This window comes from Anopheles nili, chromosome X, assembly GCF_943737925.1.
Source record: "Anopheles nili chromosome X, idAnoNiliSN_F5_01, whole genome shotgun sequence".
Classification (NCBI taxonomy): domain Eukaryota; kingdom Metazoa; phylum Arthropoda; class Insecta; order Diptera; family Culicidae; genus Anopheles; species Anopheles nili.
In genome coordinates this window covers 14,318,228-14,334,209 of record NC_071293.1, presented here as the reverse complement: position 1 = coordinate 14,334,209, position 15,982 = coordinate 14,318,228, and the positions used below count along the sequence as shown (strand labels likewise).

The window sequence follows — 15,982 nt, the reverse complement described above, 5'->3', positions numbered from 1 at the left end:
TGGCCTGCTCCAGGAGAAACCGGAACCGCTCGCGGTCGAGCGCCGTCGTCTGCCAATCGTTGATCCCGGCCTTTTTGGCGGACGCATCCACGCCATCACTCCATCTCAGTTTGGGCCTACCACGCCTCCTCTGTCCATGTGGGCAGCCTAAAAGGACTTTACGGTGCTGGGGTCGTCCGGTGCCATTCTAATGACATGACCAGCCCACCGGAGCCTGGCGAGGTCTAATTCGCTGCACGACAGTGAGGCTATCGTACAGTTCGTAGAGCTCGTCATTGTATCGGCTCCTCCATTGTCCTTCCACACATACGGGGCCAAAAATCCTTCTGAGCATCTTCCTCTCGAACGCGGCTAAGAGGGTTTCGTCAGTTTTGGGACAAGGTCCATGTCTCAGAGGCGTATGTGAGTACTGGAACTATGAGTGTTTTATATAGTTCCAGCTTCAGCCGTCGCGACAGGTATTTGAGTGGAGAAGTTTCCTCAGGCTGTAGTATGACCGGTTGGCTGCCAGCACCCTTGCGCGTAATTCAACTTCTATGCTACTGTTGGTGCTGACTTTTGACCCAAGATAGGTGAAGTTTTGGACGACTTCAAAGGTTCGCTCACCTATCTGTACGTCACCCCTGCGTAGACTAGCATTAGTATTTGTTAGCAGGGCCGCTGACGGTGCCACCATCATTTTGGTTTTTGCCTCGTTAATCTCCAAACCGAGGTTCTCAGCCGCCTGCTCAATCCGTTTGTAAGCCTCTGCTACATAGGAGAGCCGCAAACCAATGATGTCTATGTCATCAGCGTATGCCGAAATCTGGATTGACTTGTAGAAGATGGTCCCCGAGGTTTCCACTCCTGAGTCTCGGATGGCCCTCTCTAGCGCCAGGTTGAAAAGGAGACAGGCAAGCCCATCGCCCTGGCGCAGACCCTTGGTGGTAGCAAAGGGCCTTGAGAGTTTTCCATCCACCATCACCTGGCATGTGACGTTGGCTCATGGTCATTTTAACAAGCCTGGTAAGCTTGGCCGGGATTCCAAAAGAGCTCATTGCGTCGTAAAGTTTTACCCTGGCTATGCTGTCGTATGCGGCTTTGAAGTCTATGAAGAGATGGAAAGATTGGAGCTGTTGCTCCGCCATCTTCTCCAAAATCTGCCGCATGGTGAAGATCTGGTCAGCGGTTGATTTTCCTTTTCGGAATCCCCTCTGATAGTTTCCCACTATCTCTTCTACGAATGGGACAAGTCTCTCTTGCAAGACTAAGGAGAAGATCTTATAGGCGGTATTCAACACCGTAATACCCCTGTAATTGCTGCACTGTAGCCTGTCCTCCTTCTTGTATATGGGATATATGATACCAAGATTCCAATCACAAGGTATCGATTCGCTATCCTACACCTCAGTAATTATTTGATGAATTTCGCGTTCAAGTGCTGCACCTCCGTTTTTGATCAGTTCGGCTGATAATCCGTCGGGTGCCGGGTGCTTTTATTATTCTTCAACCGACGGATTGCTTTTCGGGTTTCGTCCATGCTAGGTGGCAGTAGCATGACATCATCCGCTAGTGGAGCCTCTAGCTGTTCGTTAAACTGATCATTTTAGTAATTCATCAAAATACTGAGCCCATCGCGAGAGGACCTCTGGCTGGTAGCTGACCAGATTTCCATCCTTATTTCGACAACAGGTCACCTTAGGTATAAAGGTTTTTCGATGACCTGCTATCTCTTGGTAAAACTTTTTTCCTGGGCCGTATCGCACTCTGATTCCTTGGAGCTCCTGCACTCGTTGTTCTTCCCACTGATGTTTCTTGGTGCGGTGTACTCTTTTTTCTTCTCGTCTGAGCCGTATGTAATTCTCTGCGCATGCCCGCGTTCTATGCCGCTGCTGCATTGCTCGGTATGCGCAGTTCTTACGTTCCGTCACAAGTCTACATTCGTCGTCGAACCAGCCAGATTTGGTGTTGCCCCGACGTGGTGGTAGTGTGGATTTTGCACAGTTCAATATCTTTGTTTTTAGAGCGCTCCACCGTTCGCTCGTAGTGTTGTATGGATTTGCTGGTAATAGAGACTCACCTAAAGCGGATTCGAATGCCTGTTGGACTTTAGCGTCCTTTAGGGAGTCCGTGTTGAGCCGGGCCTGCATTTTTTTCCTCATCCCCTTTGTCACGGGGACGGGCGATTCTGCAACGTATCACTAAGCCAACCAGATAGTGATCGGAATCGATGTTGGCTCCTCTATAGGTTCTGACGCTTTAACAGGCTCGACTGTCTTCGGCGGCTTATCAGCACGTGGTCGATCTGGTTGGAGGTGGCTCCATTTGGGGACACCCAAGTAACTTTGTGGATGTCCCGACGCGCAAACTTGGTACTTCCCACAACCAGATTACTTGCTGCTGCAAGTTGGACCAATCTATTACCATTGTCATTACTGTGCTCATGTAGACTGTGATCACCAATGTATTGGCGGTACATTGGCTCCCTACCGACTTTTGCATTAAAGTCCTCCACGATGATTTTGAGGTCATGCTTAGGGCACTTATCAATGATTTTTGCGAGACGGGCGTAGAAAAGGTCCTTCTCCTCTTCGTCTTTGTCTACGGTAGGAGCGTGAACGTTTATGAGGCTAATGTTGAAGAATTTGCCTCGCATGCGTAGGATGCATAGCCTATCGTCTATAGCCTTGAAGTCGATGACCTCGGATTTCAGCCGCGGACCCACGGCGAAACCCGTTCCGAGCATATGGTGGCGGTCGTGGCAGCTGTAGTACAAGTGGTACCGTTTTTCACCACGTCTGTTTAGCACACCATTCCCTAGCCATCGTATTTCTTGTAGTGCTACAAGGTCCATGTTCAGTGTGGCTAGGGCGTCATCTAGTTGCTTCAAGGCTCCGGCTCTGTGCAGAGTGCGTACGTTCCATGAGCCCATTATCAATGTCCGGGGGCGTTGCAGGGGTCGGTTGCCGTTGAGTCCAGTTCGAAGGCTCTCCATGATGCTTTTCGTAGTCGTGTTCTTACTCGAGGCAGGGTGACTGGCCCCGCGCTCGAGCCCCCAGTACCTCTGGAGGGCCTCGGAGCAGTTAAGTTTAGCGTCTGGCTGTCCCCCCGACGTTCAGACAGCCCGGTTACCCGCGCTGCCCACCCCCCTCCTGTTTACCCATGCGCCACCATCCGCCCAAGGGGTTGGAACCAGCCCGTTTACCCAAGCTTAGATATACGATGATACATGTTACCGCTCTGCACGTCGGGGACGTGACGGAATAGGAGTTGGAAAGGAGAGCCTGTGTAGCCTTCTAGAGGCGTCGGATCCTAACCCATTAACAGAGCTATACATATACATATTATATATATATATATATATATATATATATATATATATATATATATATATATATATATATATATATATATATATATATATATATATATATATATATATATATATATATATATATATATATATATATATATATATAAATACATATATATATATATATATATATAAATATATATATATATATATATATATATATATATATATATATATATATATATATATATATATATATAAATACATATATATATATATATATATATATATATATATATATATATATATATATATATATATATATATATATATATATAAATATATATATATATATATATATATATATATATATATATATATATATATATATATATATATATATATATATATATATATATATATATATATATATATATATATATATATATATTATATATATATATATATATATATATATATATATATATATATATATATATATATATATATATATATATATATATATTGGTATATATTTATATATATATAATTATTTATCTCTCCTTTCCAACTCCTATTCCGTCACGTCCCCGACGTGCATAGCGGTAACATGTATCATCGTATATCTAAGCTTGGGTAAACGGGCTGGTTCCAACCCCTTGGGCGGATGGTGGCTCATGGCTAAACAGGAGGGGGGTGGGCAGTGCGGGTAACCGGGCTGTCTGAATGTCTGGGGGACAGCCAGACGCTAAACTAAACTGCCCCGAAGGCCCTCCAGAGGTACTGGGGGCTCGAGCGCGGGGCCAGTCACCCTGCCTCGAGTAAGAATACGACTACAGAAAGCAACAAGGAGAATTTTCGAACTGGATTCAACGGCAACCGACCCCTGCAACGCCCCCGGACATTGAGGAGAAGGACCTTTTCTACGGCCGTCTCGCAAAAATCATTGATAAGTGCCCTAAGCATGACCTCAAAATCATCTAGGGGGACTTCAATGCAAAAGTCGGTAGGGAGCCAATGTACCGCCAATACATTGGTGATCACAGTCTACATGAGCACAGTAATGACAATGGTAATAGATTGGTCCAACTTGCAGCAGCAAGTAATCTGGTTGTGGGAAGTACCAAGTTTGCGCGTCGGGACATCCACAAAGTTACTTGGGTGTTCCCAGATGGAGCCATCTCCAACCAGATCGACCTCGTTCTGATAAGCCGCCGAAGACAGTCGAGCCTGTTAAACGTCAGAACCTATAGAGGAGCCATCATCGATTCCGATCACTATCTGGTTGGCTTAGTGATACGTTGCAGAATCGCCCGTCCCCGTGACAACGGGGATGAGGGAAAAATGCACGCCCGGCTCAACACGGACTCCCTAAAGGACGCTAAAGTCCAACAGGCATTCGAATCCGCTTTAGGTGAGTCTCTATTACCAGCAACTCCATACGACAATACGAGCGAACGGTGGAGCGCTCCATAAACCAGGATAGTGAACTGTGCAAAATCCACACTACCACCACGTCGGGGCAACACCAAATCTGGCTGGTTCGACGACGAATGTAGACTTGTGACGGAACGTAAGAACTGCGCATACCGAGCAATGCAGCAGCGGCATAGAACGCGGGCATGCGCAGAGAATTACATACGGCTCAGACGAGAAGAAAAAGAGTACACCGCACCAAGAAACATCAGTGGGAAGAACAACGAGTACAGGAGCTCCAAGGAATCAGATTGCGATACGGCCCAGGAAAAAAGTTTTACCAAGAGATAGCAGGCCACCGAAAAACCTTTATACCTAAGATGACCTGTTGTCGAAATAAGGATGGAAATCTGGTCAGCTACCAGCCAGAGGTCCTCTCGCGATGGGCTCAGTATTTTGATGAATTACTAAATGATCAGTTCAACGAACAGCTAGAGGCTCCACTAGCGGATGATATCATGCTACTGCCACCTAGCATGGACGAAACCCGAAAAGCAATCCGTCGGTTGAAGAATAATAAAGCACCCGGCACCGACGGAATATCAGCCGAACTGATCAAAAACGGAGGTGCAGCACTTGAACGCGAAATTCATCAAATAATTACTGAGGTGTGGGATAGCGAATCGATACCTTGTGATTGGAATCTTGGTATCATCTATCCCATATACAAGAAAGGAGACAGGCTACAGTGCAGCAATTACAGGGGTATTACGGTGTTGAATACCGCCTATAAGATCTTCTCCTTAGTCTTGCAAGAGAGACTTGTCCCATTCGTAGAAGAGATAGTGGGAAACTATCAGAGGGGATTCCGAAAAGGAAAATCAACCGCTGACCAGATCTTCACCATGCGGCAGATCTTGGAGAAGATGGCGGAGCAACAGCTCCAATCTTTCCATCTCTTCATAGACTTCAAAGCCGCATACGACAGCATAGCCAGGGTAAAACTTTACGACGCAATGAGCTCTTTTGGAATCCCGGCCAAGCTTACCAGGCTTGTTAAAATGACCATGACCAACGTCACATGCCAGGTGATGGTGGATGGAAAACTCTCAAGGCCCTTTGCTACCACCAAGGGTCTGCGCCAGGGCGATGGGCTTGCCTGTCTCCTTTTCAACCTGGCGCTAGAGAGGGCCATCCGAGACTCAGGAGTGGAAACCTCGGGGACCATCTTCTACAAGTCAATCCAGATTCTGGCATACGCTGATGACATAGACATCATTGGTTTGCGGCTCTCCTATGTAGCAGAAGCTTCATATCTCCTATGAAGCAGAAGAACAAACGGATTGAGCAGGCGACTGAGAACCTCGGTTTGGAGATTAACGAGGCAAAACTAAAATGATGGTGGCACCATCAGCGGCCCTGCTAACAAATACTAATGCGAGTCTACGCAGGGGTGACGTACAGATAGGTGAGCGAACCTTTGAAGTCGTCCAAAACTTCACCAATCTTGGGTCAAAAGTCAGCACCAACTGTAGCATAGAAGTTGAATTACGCGCAAGGGTGCTGGCAGCCAACCGGTCATACTACAGCCTGAGGAAACTTCTCCACTCAAAATACCTGTCGCGACGGCTGAAGCTGGAACTATATAAAACACTCATAGTTCCAGTACTCACATACGCCTCTGAGACATGGACCTTGTCCAAAGCTGACGAAACCCTCTTAGCTGCGTTCGAGAGGAAGATGCTCAGAAGGATTTTTGGCCCCGTATGTGTGGAAGGACAATGGAGAAGCCGATACAATGACGAGCTCTACGAACTGTACGATAGCCTCACTGTCGTGGAGGGAATTAGACTCGCCAGGCTCCGGTGGGCTGGTCATGTCATTAGAATGGCACCGGACGACCCAGCCCATAAAGTCCTTTAATGCTGCCCACATGGACAGAGGAGGCGTGGTAGGCCTAAACTGAGATGGAGTGATGGCGTGGATGCGTCCGCCAAAAAGGCCGGGATCAACGATTGGCAGACGACGGCGCTGGACCGCGAACGGTTCCGTTTTCTCCTGGAACAGGCCAAGACCGCCAAGCGGTTGTAGCGCCTGATAAGTAAGTAAGTAAGTAATCAAACTTATATTATTTTTGATGAAATGATAATATCATATGATGATTGGAAAATATGCTGAATATTCAGCCTAAAAAATAACATCGTAAAGACAATATAAGTGCAATCAAAAATGGATATCAAAAATACCAGTAACAGTAAAAAATAAACATAAAATAATATCAATATAATAAATATGAACTATCAATATAATAAATTTTACTATCCAAAACCTGTTGGTTATAGTCAAATACAAAGAAGATTTGATTATTGAATAATATTTTAACTTTTTTGAACTTTTTTCTTAGTTTTTTAAATTATTGTGAATATGAAAAATGTACAAAATTCATAAACAAGTAACTATTACATATTATATCAATTCTAAACGAATCTAGTCAAACAATTTAATAATTTTTGATTTTTTTTTCAATTTGTATTTACAAATTACGATTGTGAGTATGAAAAATGTACAAATTTTATATCTAAGTAACTATTCTATACTATATCAATTCTAAACGAATCTAGTTTAATGTAAATCAGGTTCAAAATTTATGCTTAAATTATCTAGCGTTGTTATAACTTCATCATAGCTAATGCGGAAGCAACGCTGTTTCGCATGATCCTTCTTAATTGTTTGACGTAATTTTTAACTCGTCCACTTTTGTTTCTGGCGTCGGTTCTCATAGTACTCAGCCACCTAGCCCCACTAACAAATGCACTAGCGACTGTCAACTAATTTTGCCAGTGGTGCTAAACTCGAGCTTTGCCGACTGAGCTGTTGTTCTGTAACAATAGCCTTCTATTATATCTGATCCGTTTGAGGAGCTATCACTTGTTTGTGATGATATTGCCGATTCGTTTGAATTTACCTGAATTTCATTGAAATTTTCATCATTACTATTTGCATTAATGGTATTATATATAAAACACGTTTAAACTTCATCGGGATATGTTGTTAGTTTAGTATTAGCCTTAATACGTTTACCAAGTGAAATTGAACTTATATCAGGGTCCGAAGAATAAAGTTCTTGTATGAAAACATCTTTTATGTTAAGAATTCTTGAGCTCTTCCTAGCATGATCTCTACGGTCTTTCCTAAATATTTTATGTCGACCTTCCGCTGCTTCTGCACCTAATGTACCAAGAGCTGCTGGAGCATGCATTAGAATTTTTCTAATATGACCTAAAACTTTGTGCACCGTAGCAGGCATTTTATACCAATGATACTTTTGTAAAAATAAGTCATAAGTATCAATGCAGTACAAACTGATAGGTTTTGGATTAATTGGCTCTGAACAAACAATTGCTATTAAAATATTTTTAAATCTTTTAACAAGTTCTTCCTCGATGAACAAAATATTACTGAACAATGTAATATTTGAAAAAACTCGTCGACAGGTGTTGCCTGTTGTACTGTTACCACACATAGGTCTCGGCTAGTCAACTTTAACTCCAAATTCGTTGTACAATTTTTCAAGAACACATGTCTTGCGAGAAATGCATACAAAATTTTGTGACTTTCCATTTTTTTGAAATCAAGTCTGTACGAGATATCTATAACAGACATTCAAACAATCGTATCCAACAATACAAAGGAGAAAGTCCAAATTTAAGGGTTTCTTCCTTTACTAAAAACCCATTTTTCAATCGATTTATACTATTCATTTCATTAGACGTTACACCACAAATGCAACAATTTTGCATGAAACGCGTATTTGTTACATAAGCCAACACTTTTCCATTAATCATACTCATATACAAACATTATCTTACATAAATATGCTTAGTATCATTCAATTCAATTTTTAATGGCACTAAGGAAGTTATTTTTGATTCTATTTTCTGTATTGATTGCAAAACTTTTTCTTTAGTCTCTTTTGGAAACTCGATCAAAATTAATCTAAAAACCTGGGGCTTTGAGACAAAAGATTCAACCAAAAGATTGTTTCGTTCGTTTGTGCTACAAAAAAGACGGATAGGAGTCAATAATGTGCAAGTAAATCGGAATCAGACAAATCTGCTCCATTAAAGTCTTGAAATTGTTTATGGTATTGACTATGTCCACTAGATCCATCTATACCCCATGAATAAAGCAGTACATGCTCTAAAGAATTGCAAAATTTTTCATTCAAATAATTTAATATATGAACGTTCTGAATCTTAGTAGTTCTAGAAGATGTGTGATTTAAAATAGCTTGAAGCTGAACTTTTGCCTTTTTTTCACTAATTGTTACATTTGCTTCTTTTGGAGCGCATTGTAATTTCAATTTAGTAATTGATGAATAAGAGAGAAATTGTTTCCTCGATACCTTGTAAATGTTTAGGTATTGAGACTTGGAGAACCCGTTACCGGTGAAACATGAAAGACCTTCCTCAGGAGACACTAAACTATTCCCAACAGTGGAGACATATAATGACTCCGGATTTTGCAACACTTGGTTAATGGAATGCAACAGCTTGATGTTTTTCTCCTTATATGCTAATAACCGAACATATTATAATTGTTCTTCAATATTTTCACTCTTGCTATTTCGCATTTCTCTGCTGACACTTCTACGTTTGTTTCTTATAAACTTACTAAACTTCTTTTTTGGGCGCCCGAAACACTCTTCTACACAATCGTCTAATATAAATTATTTGTATAGCCAAGTTTTTTCTTTAACTTTATAAAATATAGGGCAAAATATATCTATTGATATTACGCATTCGCCGCTTGTATTGGATTTCCAGATTTTTCACTTTAACTGTAGCTTTCGTCATTGAACTTGAAGTAATTTTCACATGACACTCAATATATTTAACAGCCTTTTTTATATTCTGACCAGAATTGTTTTTGTATTGAAAGTTTTGAATGATATCACCATTTTTCAAAGAACCTATCTTACCATTTAAAATGCTTCAAACGATAGATGATTATATCTCAAAATTTTATGCTAACCTGACCACAAAAACTAAAAAACCGAAGATCACGTCGAAAATATCTACCTTTACGAAACTGTTGCCCGGTTCAACGAATGCATTAGTTGAGGTAAATACTCATAAAACATTCATCGTAAACGTTACCGGTGTAATTAATTTTGCTAGCCTGTACAATCCTGGAACAGGTGAAATTTCGCACAAGGCTACTACGTTTGTGTTTTTTGATTTCAAAATTATCATTTCCATTCAAATGTGTAAGACCAATTCATAGCCTGTAGGTACTGTATCCGCATTTTTGTTAAATGGGGGCCTAAACAGAGTTTGAACGGATATGTTATATATTTATGATAAATAAAACGCCTACTTGAAACAAAACCAAGAGGCTCTATTTAAAGACACTCCCGGGTAACGAAAAGGGAATTACCATGCTATCTACAATATCAACGGTTTTTTTAATAGTTGCAACTTATTCTATCTTTGCTATACAACATCGCATATCAGTAATGCAAAACATCTCATATCAATATAACAAAAAATTAAATGGTGTCATGATTGAATAAGTTTTATTAAAAAGTACCATATTAAAAGATTTTATAAATTACCACAAGAAATGTTATTTCTCATCCCACACCATCACGTCAAGACCACCCAAACCGGGTGGTTGCACTCTGTAGCGCGGCTCAGACGAAAATTGTTATCTTGTGGTGTGGCGCAAAGTAGCAGCAGATATTGTATTGAAATGAAAGATAAGTTGTTGTACTACAACCTGTGTAATGTTATAGCTTAAAGATTTTTGAAGCTTGATGAAAAAGTCGTTTTTTTTTAAAATGAAACATGAATTTACATGGATTTTTTCATACTTTCACATTTTTTTATGATGTAACTCACAAAAAAATTGAAAACATTCAATTTTACAAAAATAACAATATATTATTTTTTTCAAAATGGTAAAACATTTTAATTTAAGATGTTTAGTTTAAGAGAAAAAATATTGAAGACAGCTTAACAAAACTGAAAATTTTTTATTTTTAATCATATTTTTGACTTTAACAAGCTGTTACTCAAAGACTAAAGGACTAAGGCCCATAATATTTTGGTGTTAACTAAGTTTAACCTTCTAGTTTAGGAATAAAATTAAAATTTATCAAAAATCAAAAAAAAAATTGTTTACTTTTATCTCCGCATTTGCCCAACGTGCCCAACGTGCCCAACGTGTTAACAATTGTTCTCCAGGTTGTTCGGTCGTTGCTTCCTATCCATCCAGTCTTCTAGTCTTCAACAGGTCATGCTTCATCTGATCCACCCATCGTGCTCGCATTACTCCCCTGTACCTTGAGCAGAACTGGGGTCGCAGTCGAACACCTTCTAGGTGAGGTATAAGTCCGGCATCATCAAAAAATGCCCCATCTAACTTATGCTGTCGACCTACCCCAATGTTAGGATGTCCGGCTCGCCATACTAGACCCTGTCACGGAATAAGCCTCCACCAAGCAGGTATTTCGTCTTCGTCGTATTGATTCTCTATCCAATTCTTGCTTCTTCGAGTTTTAGTAGGGTGTGCTCCTCGCAAACATGCACTGACATCATACCGATGCTGTCTATGGCAACCACGAATCTAAGAGATTAATCTAAGAGACCGGTAGAAAAACATGCCTCTGATGTTACTGCCTAGTCCCGAGCCAGGTATCTCCAGCACGCCGGCATAAGGTGGAAGACATGCAAATACGTAGCGAAGAAATTCCAGGCAGCGCTGCAGACGGTTGAGTTGGCGGAAAATGATCGGAGCCGATATACCCTTGTGTCTGTGCTCACAGATGTGACCGCACGATGACAAGGAGCCGAAACTCCACTTACCGGCCTAGACGGAACCTTGGAAACTAGACTTCTTCACTCCAGAGGTAGAGCGTCTTCGGCAAGACTACGAAAAAAAACTGTCTTGTCCCGACCATCTCAAGGCACCTTCCAACGTGATGTTGAAGACCAGACAGGAGAGTCCGTCACCTTGAGTTAGAGCAATGAAATTCAAACGGTGCCCATATCAATCTCACTTTGCCCAACACCCCGTTCACAGTGGCACGTAACATCCAGTTCCGTTGCCTGATGTTCCATAGCTCATTCTTGTCTGTGGTATCGTAGGCCGCCTTGAAGTAAATGATTAGTTGGTGCGTAGGGATCTGGCGGGCACGGCACTTCTGGAAGATCTGCCGAAAAGTGAAAATTTGCTCGGTGTGTTCGCCTCCAACAAAACCAGTTGGGTAGTTATCGACGAAGTTTGTAACGACCGGCAAATCGTGGTTTTTTAGCAAATCTTCCCGTTTCTCTATCAATCTTCTGTAAACAAGTGGATGTCCCGAATAAGCAAGCTGCTCCAGCAGCTGTTCGTTTAACCAACGATGCTTCTTGGCATGGAAGAGCAGTGTTTGTTATTTCTCAGTAGTTTGTAGTGCTGCACGTTTTGACGGGTTTCAAGTAGTACCATGCTGCCGCGCGCTGTATTCTTTTCGGATAGTGCTTGCCTGCACTCTTCGTTGAACCATTCCTTTTTCCGCCTACATGAGACCGATCTTGAGTACGGTTGTGTAGCTGATGATTCGTTCCACCATACGCCAATGGTCTGCCAAAGGCATCGCGTCAGTGTTGTTGTCGGCAGGAAGCGCTCTCTAGCGTGCCTCTCCGTTACATCAGTATTCTTCAAACGTTGCAAGTTCGCACCTCCTGAAGTGCGGATTTCGGGCTCGGCCACGCGAAGGAATTGGCCTTCTGCCCAGCCGCCGACGGTGGTTTTTAAAAATGTGGGATTCTGTCATAAATTGATTATTACACCCGAATGTTCGTTAAACTTTCTGCTAGTGATCTCGGTGTATGGGAACCTTTGCAGCGAAAGTGGAACAACTGATGTAATTATCGGTAAAGGCAAAGAGAACCCGGTTAGGATCCAACAACAAATGCTGAGGGAAAGCCCAAGAAAATTCAAACGAAAGTCGAGACGTTTCTCCGTTGAGTTTCTGAATATGAATCAGCTTAATTTACTAACTTTCGATGCATTAATACTAAATCCTCTGATCCTTTAAGTTTGTATACTATGTACGCGTCAAGAGATAGAACCGTTTTCTATGCTTCATTCGCTTATGGTTCTGGGCCATATGGTTTTTTTCTATTTCGTGAGAGATCTTGTTATGATCGTGGGAGATCGATCGTACATGGTTTTGGTGTATCTTATCTGTTGGTACAAAATGTGTTGGTTTAAGGTCGTCTAGCATTCGCTCCGTGGATCCTATGCATTTTATGCTTATTGCTTATGATTTTATTTCTTTTTTACGACTTTGCTTATCTCGGGTTGTCGTTTTCCGGGCCTTTTCCATGACCGATTTTCTATATTTATTTAGGACACCAAAAACCGAAACCAGACCATAAGTTACTATTTTAATGCAAACCGTTGCATACGCAACAATGGTTGTGCAACTATTTACTTGAATCAGTAGCAAGATTGATATTTTACTTTAAATTAATCACTTTTAACATGGCTTCATATATTGATTACCCTGTAATTCTTCAAAAATGATTAAAAAAAAGGGGACAGTGGCGCCATCTAGAAGTACAAAACTTCAAAGCCTAAATTATGTGTGAACAAACTTTTTTCAGTATGATTCAAGCCAAAATATTAAGTATATTATTCATTCAACTGTTAAACGTTTGTACATATGAAAGAATAAGCTTTATTTCAGAAATACATCCATGTAATAGTTTTTCATCATTATAAATGACATAAACATTATTCACCATAGTAAGATATGAGACGTAACTGATTTGTAGAGAATGCAATGAATGACAATGTTGTATGAAAAGAAATGTTTTTTTATTGTTATTGCAGGCCCTAGACGGATCAGTCAAATTTCTGCTCTATGAAGCCGGTGTTCGTTTTGGATGTTGGGGGATGGCAATGTATTCTTTATCCTGCGCTTGTTATTCAATGGTTATTGAAAGGCTTATCAAAAGATATCGAGCAAAAAGTGTGTATGTTGGAGGACTCCTGTTTTACAGCTTGGGTATGACACTTATGGCACTTTTGAAGCACCGCGCAGGAGTTATCATATTCAGCTGGACTGCGGGCGTTATGTACTCGACTCTTTTTACTATGCCTTATCTTCTTGTTGCTCATTATCATTCAGAAGGTTTGGTAAGTTTACACTATAGTATCATGTTGGCACACTGCTTCTTAAATACATTCCGTCATTGCCTAAATTTCAAATCGATAAAGCATCATATTTAAATGCAACATGAGCTAAACTCTTATTCAATCATATGTTGTCAACAGTGGGTTTCATATTTGATTACATTCATGCATTTCATTTTATTTTCGGTACTCTGAAAAAAGTTTAAAACCAGCAACTGCAACACATCAGAGCCTTCGAGAGGGATTCGAGGTCTTGGAACGGACGTCGCTATTGTAAGCAGCATGGTGTTTCTTGCTCAATTTGTACTCTCCATTTGCTTGGGGTCCATAGTGTCCTGGACTGGTACAACAACGGTTGTCGTCTCTATTGCTGCGTTACTGAGTTTCTGTGGAGCAATATCTGCTACGCAAATCATGTATCATAATTTGTAACATAAAGAATCTATAAATCTATCTTAAAAAATAAAATTATATATCATCAAGCAAAATTGCTCATGTTTATTTGTGGTAATGTTTATTGTAATGCATTTTAACATTATCATATATGATCAATTATCATATATGATTTGTTCGCACGCCAAAAAATCAGGCGCTCTCAAGTATTCTTCTTGCATACATAAAATTTTTATCAATATTTTATATCAAATTTCCGTTTTAAATACCCATTTTTCTCTCCCGCCTTCTCTAAAAGCAAACATTTTTCTTGACAGTCACACACTTCGAACACTTTTTTTCCACTTATCATTCCTTATATTCATTATTTCTATAACTGCTGGTAAAAATGTATTTGAACCGTCACACAGCATTGGCTTGTTTCTGGGGAAATGACGCCCAATGCTAAAAAATCCAATATCTTGACAGCATTTTACAGTGCGACAACCGATATTATTCATATATGATCTTGACACATCTTACCCAATTGGCTATACCTTGCTTTTTCAAACTGTCCTACACTCCTTTTTTAACAAATCTACCGTTTTAACTATCTTAGCTATCAAGGAAAGGATTATATATCAAATCCTTTCTTCTCTTTTTGTTTCACAGCTACCATTTCTCTTCATAATCTTCGCTTCGTATGACCAACACGTTCTTAACAAAAATTTTCTCCCTAATCTTTCGCATCTTTCACGTCACGAATTTAGTAAAACCTATTTATTATGCCTAGTGTTTTCCGCTTTAACTCTTTCGAAAATCTTTTTTTTATCACTTCCATTTTTCTTGGATGCGTCATATCAATCTATTTGCATAAAAATGAGGAAAAGTAGTATGTGGTTCCATTTTGAGCATATATGACGTTCAAATTATTTTTACTTTTCTGTCTCTTATGCTCTTATGCTCTTATGTCTTAGCTCAACTACTGAAACAAGATTATTCGTTTGCAACAAAAAGAGGAAGAATAATTCATTCATTTTTAATTACTGATTAAAAAATGAATTTCAATCGTACAAATTTAATAGGTTTTGTCGCAGATTGCAAAAATAATTCAAAAGCTTGTTGATCTTTTCACCAATTTAATTACGTTTCAAATTTCCGAAACCGCCAAAACAACGCTACCTAACCTCAATCGTATCATTTTTATTTTCTCACCCATTCTTTGTTTATTATTCTATGCAGAAAAACAAAATACATTAAAATCCTACAAAATTATTATTTCAGCTGATAATAATACAAAACGATCGATTTGCGACGAAAGTTTACTACATAGCGAAATAATGTTATGATTCAAACCAAGTAAAAAAACAATTTTCGCCTTGAACTTCCACAAATGAACTATCCTGTAATTTGCTCACATGTAAAACAAAAGTATCATCATAATTAACTAATTTCCCTTTACAGTAGAAAATAAAATATTTGAATAACCACGTTTCAATCATCCAAAAATACCGAACTATGGCAACCTAACATCCATCGTCTTACTACGGCTTTTTTGTTTTCTCACCCATTTTTTTACTCTTCTATTGATTGAAAAAATATACATGGAAAACAAGCCACATCATTATTTTATATGATTATAACACACAAGAAATCAATTGGCAATGAAAAACCACAACTGTTGCATATTGAAAAGAAGGTAGCACACCGAAG

General features: G+C 40.0%; 1 protein-coding gene across 1 annotated transcript in view; it reads left to right on the top strand.

Annotated features, from left to right (window-relative positions):
- The window catches only part of LOC128729034 (proton-associated sugar transporter A-like), a 39,405-nt gene extending 25,076 nt beyond the window's left edge, over window positions 1-14,329 (top strand). The window contains exons 4-5 of the mRNA XM_053822682.1: window positions 13,595-13,900; window positions 14,099-14,329. Coding sequence (XP_053678657.1) covers window positions 13,595-13,900; window positions 14,099-14,329 — 537 coding nt within the window. The remainder of the gene's footprint in view (window positions 1-13,594; window positions 13,901-14,098) is intronic.
- The last annotated feature ends 1,653 nt before the right edge of the window (window positions 14,330-15,982 follow it).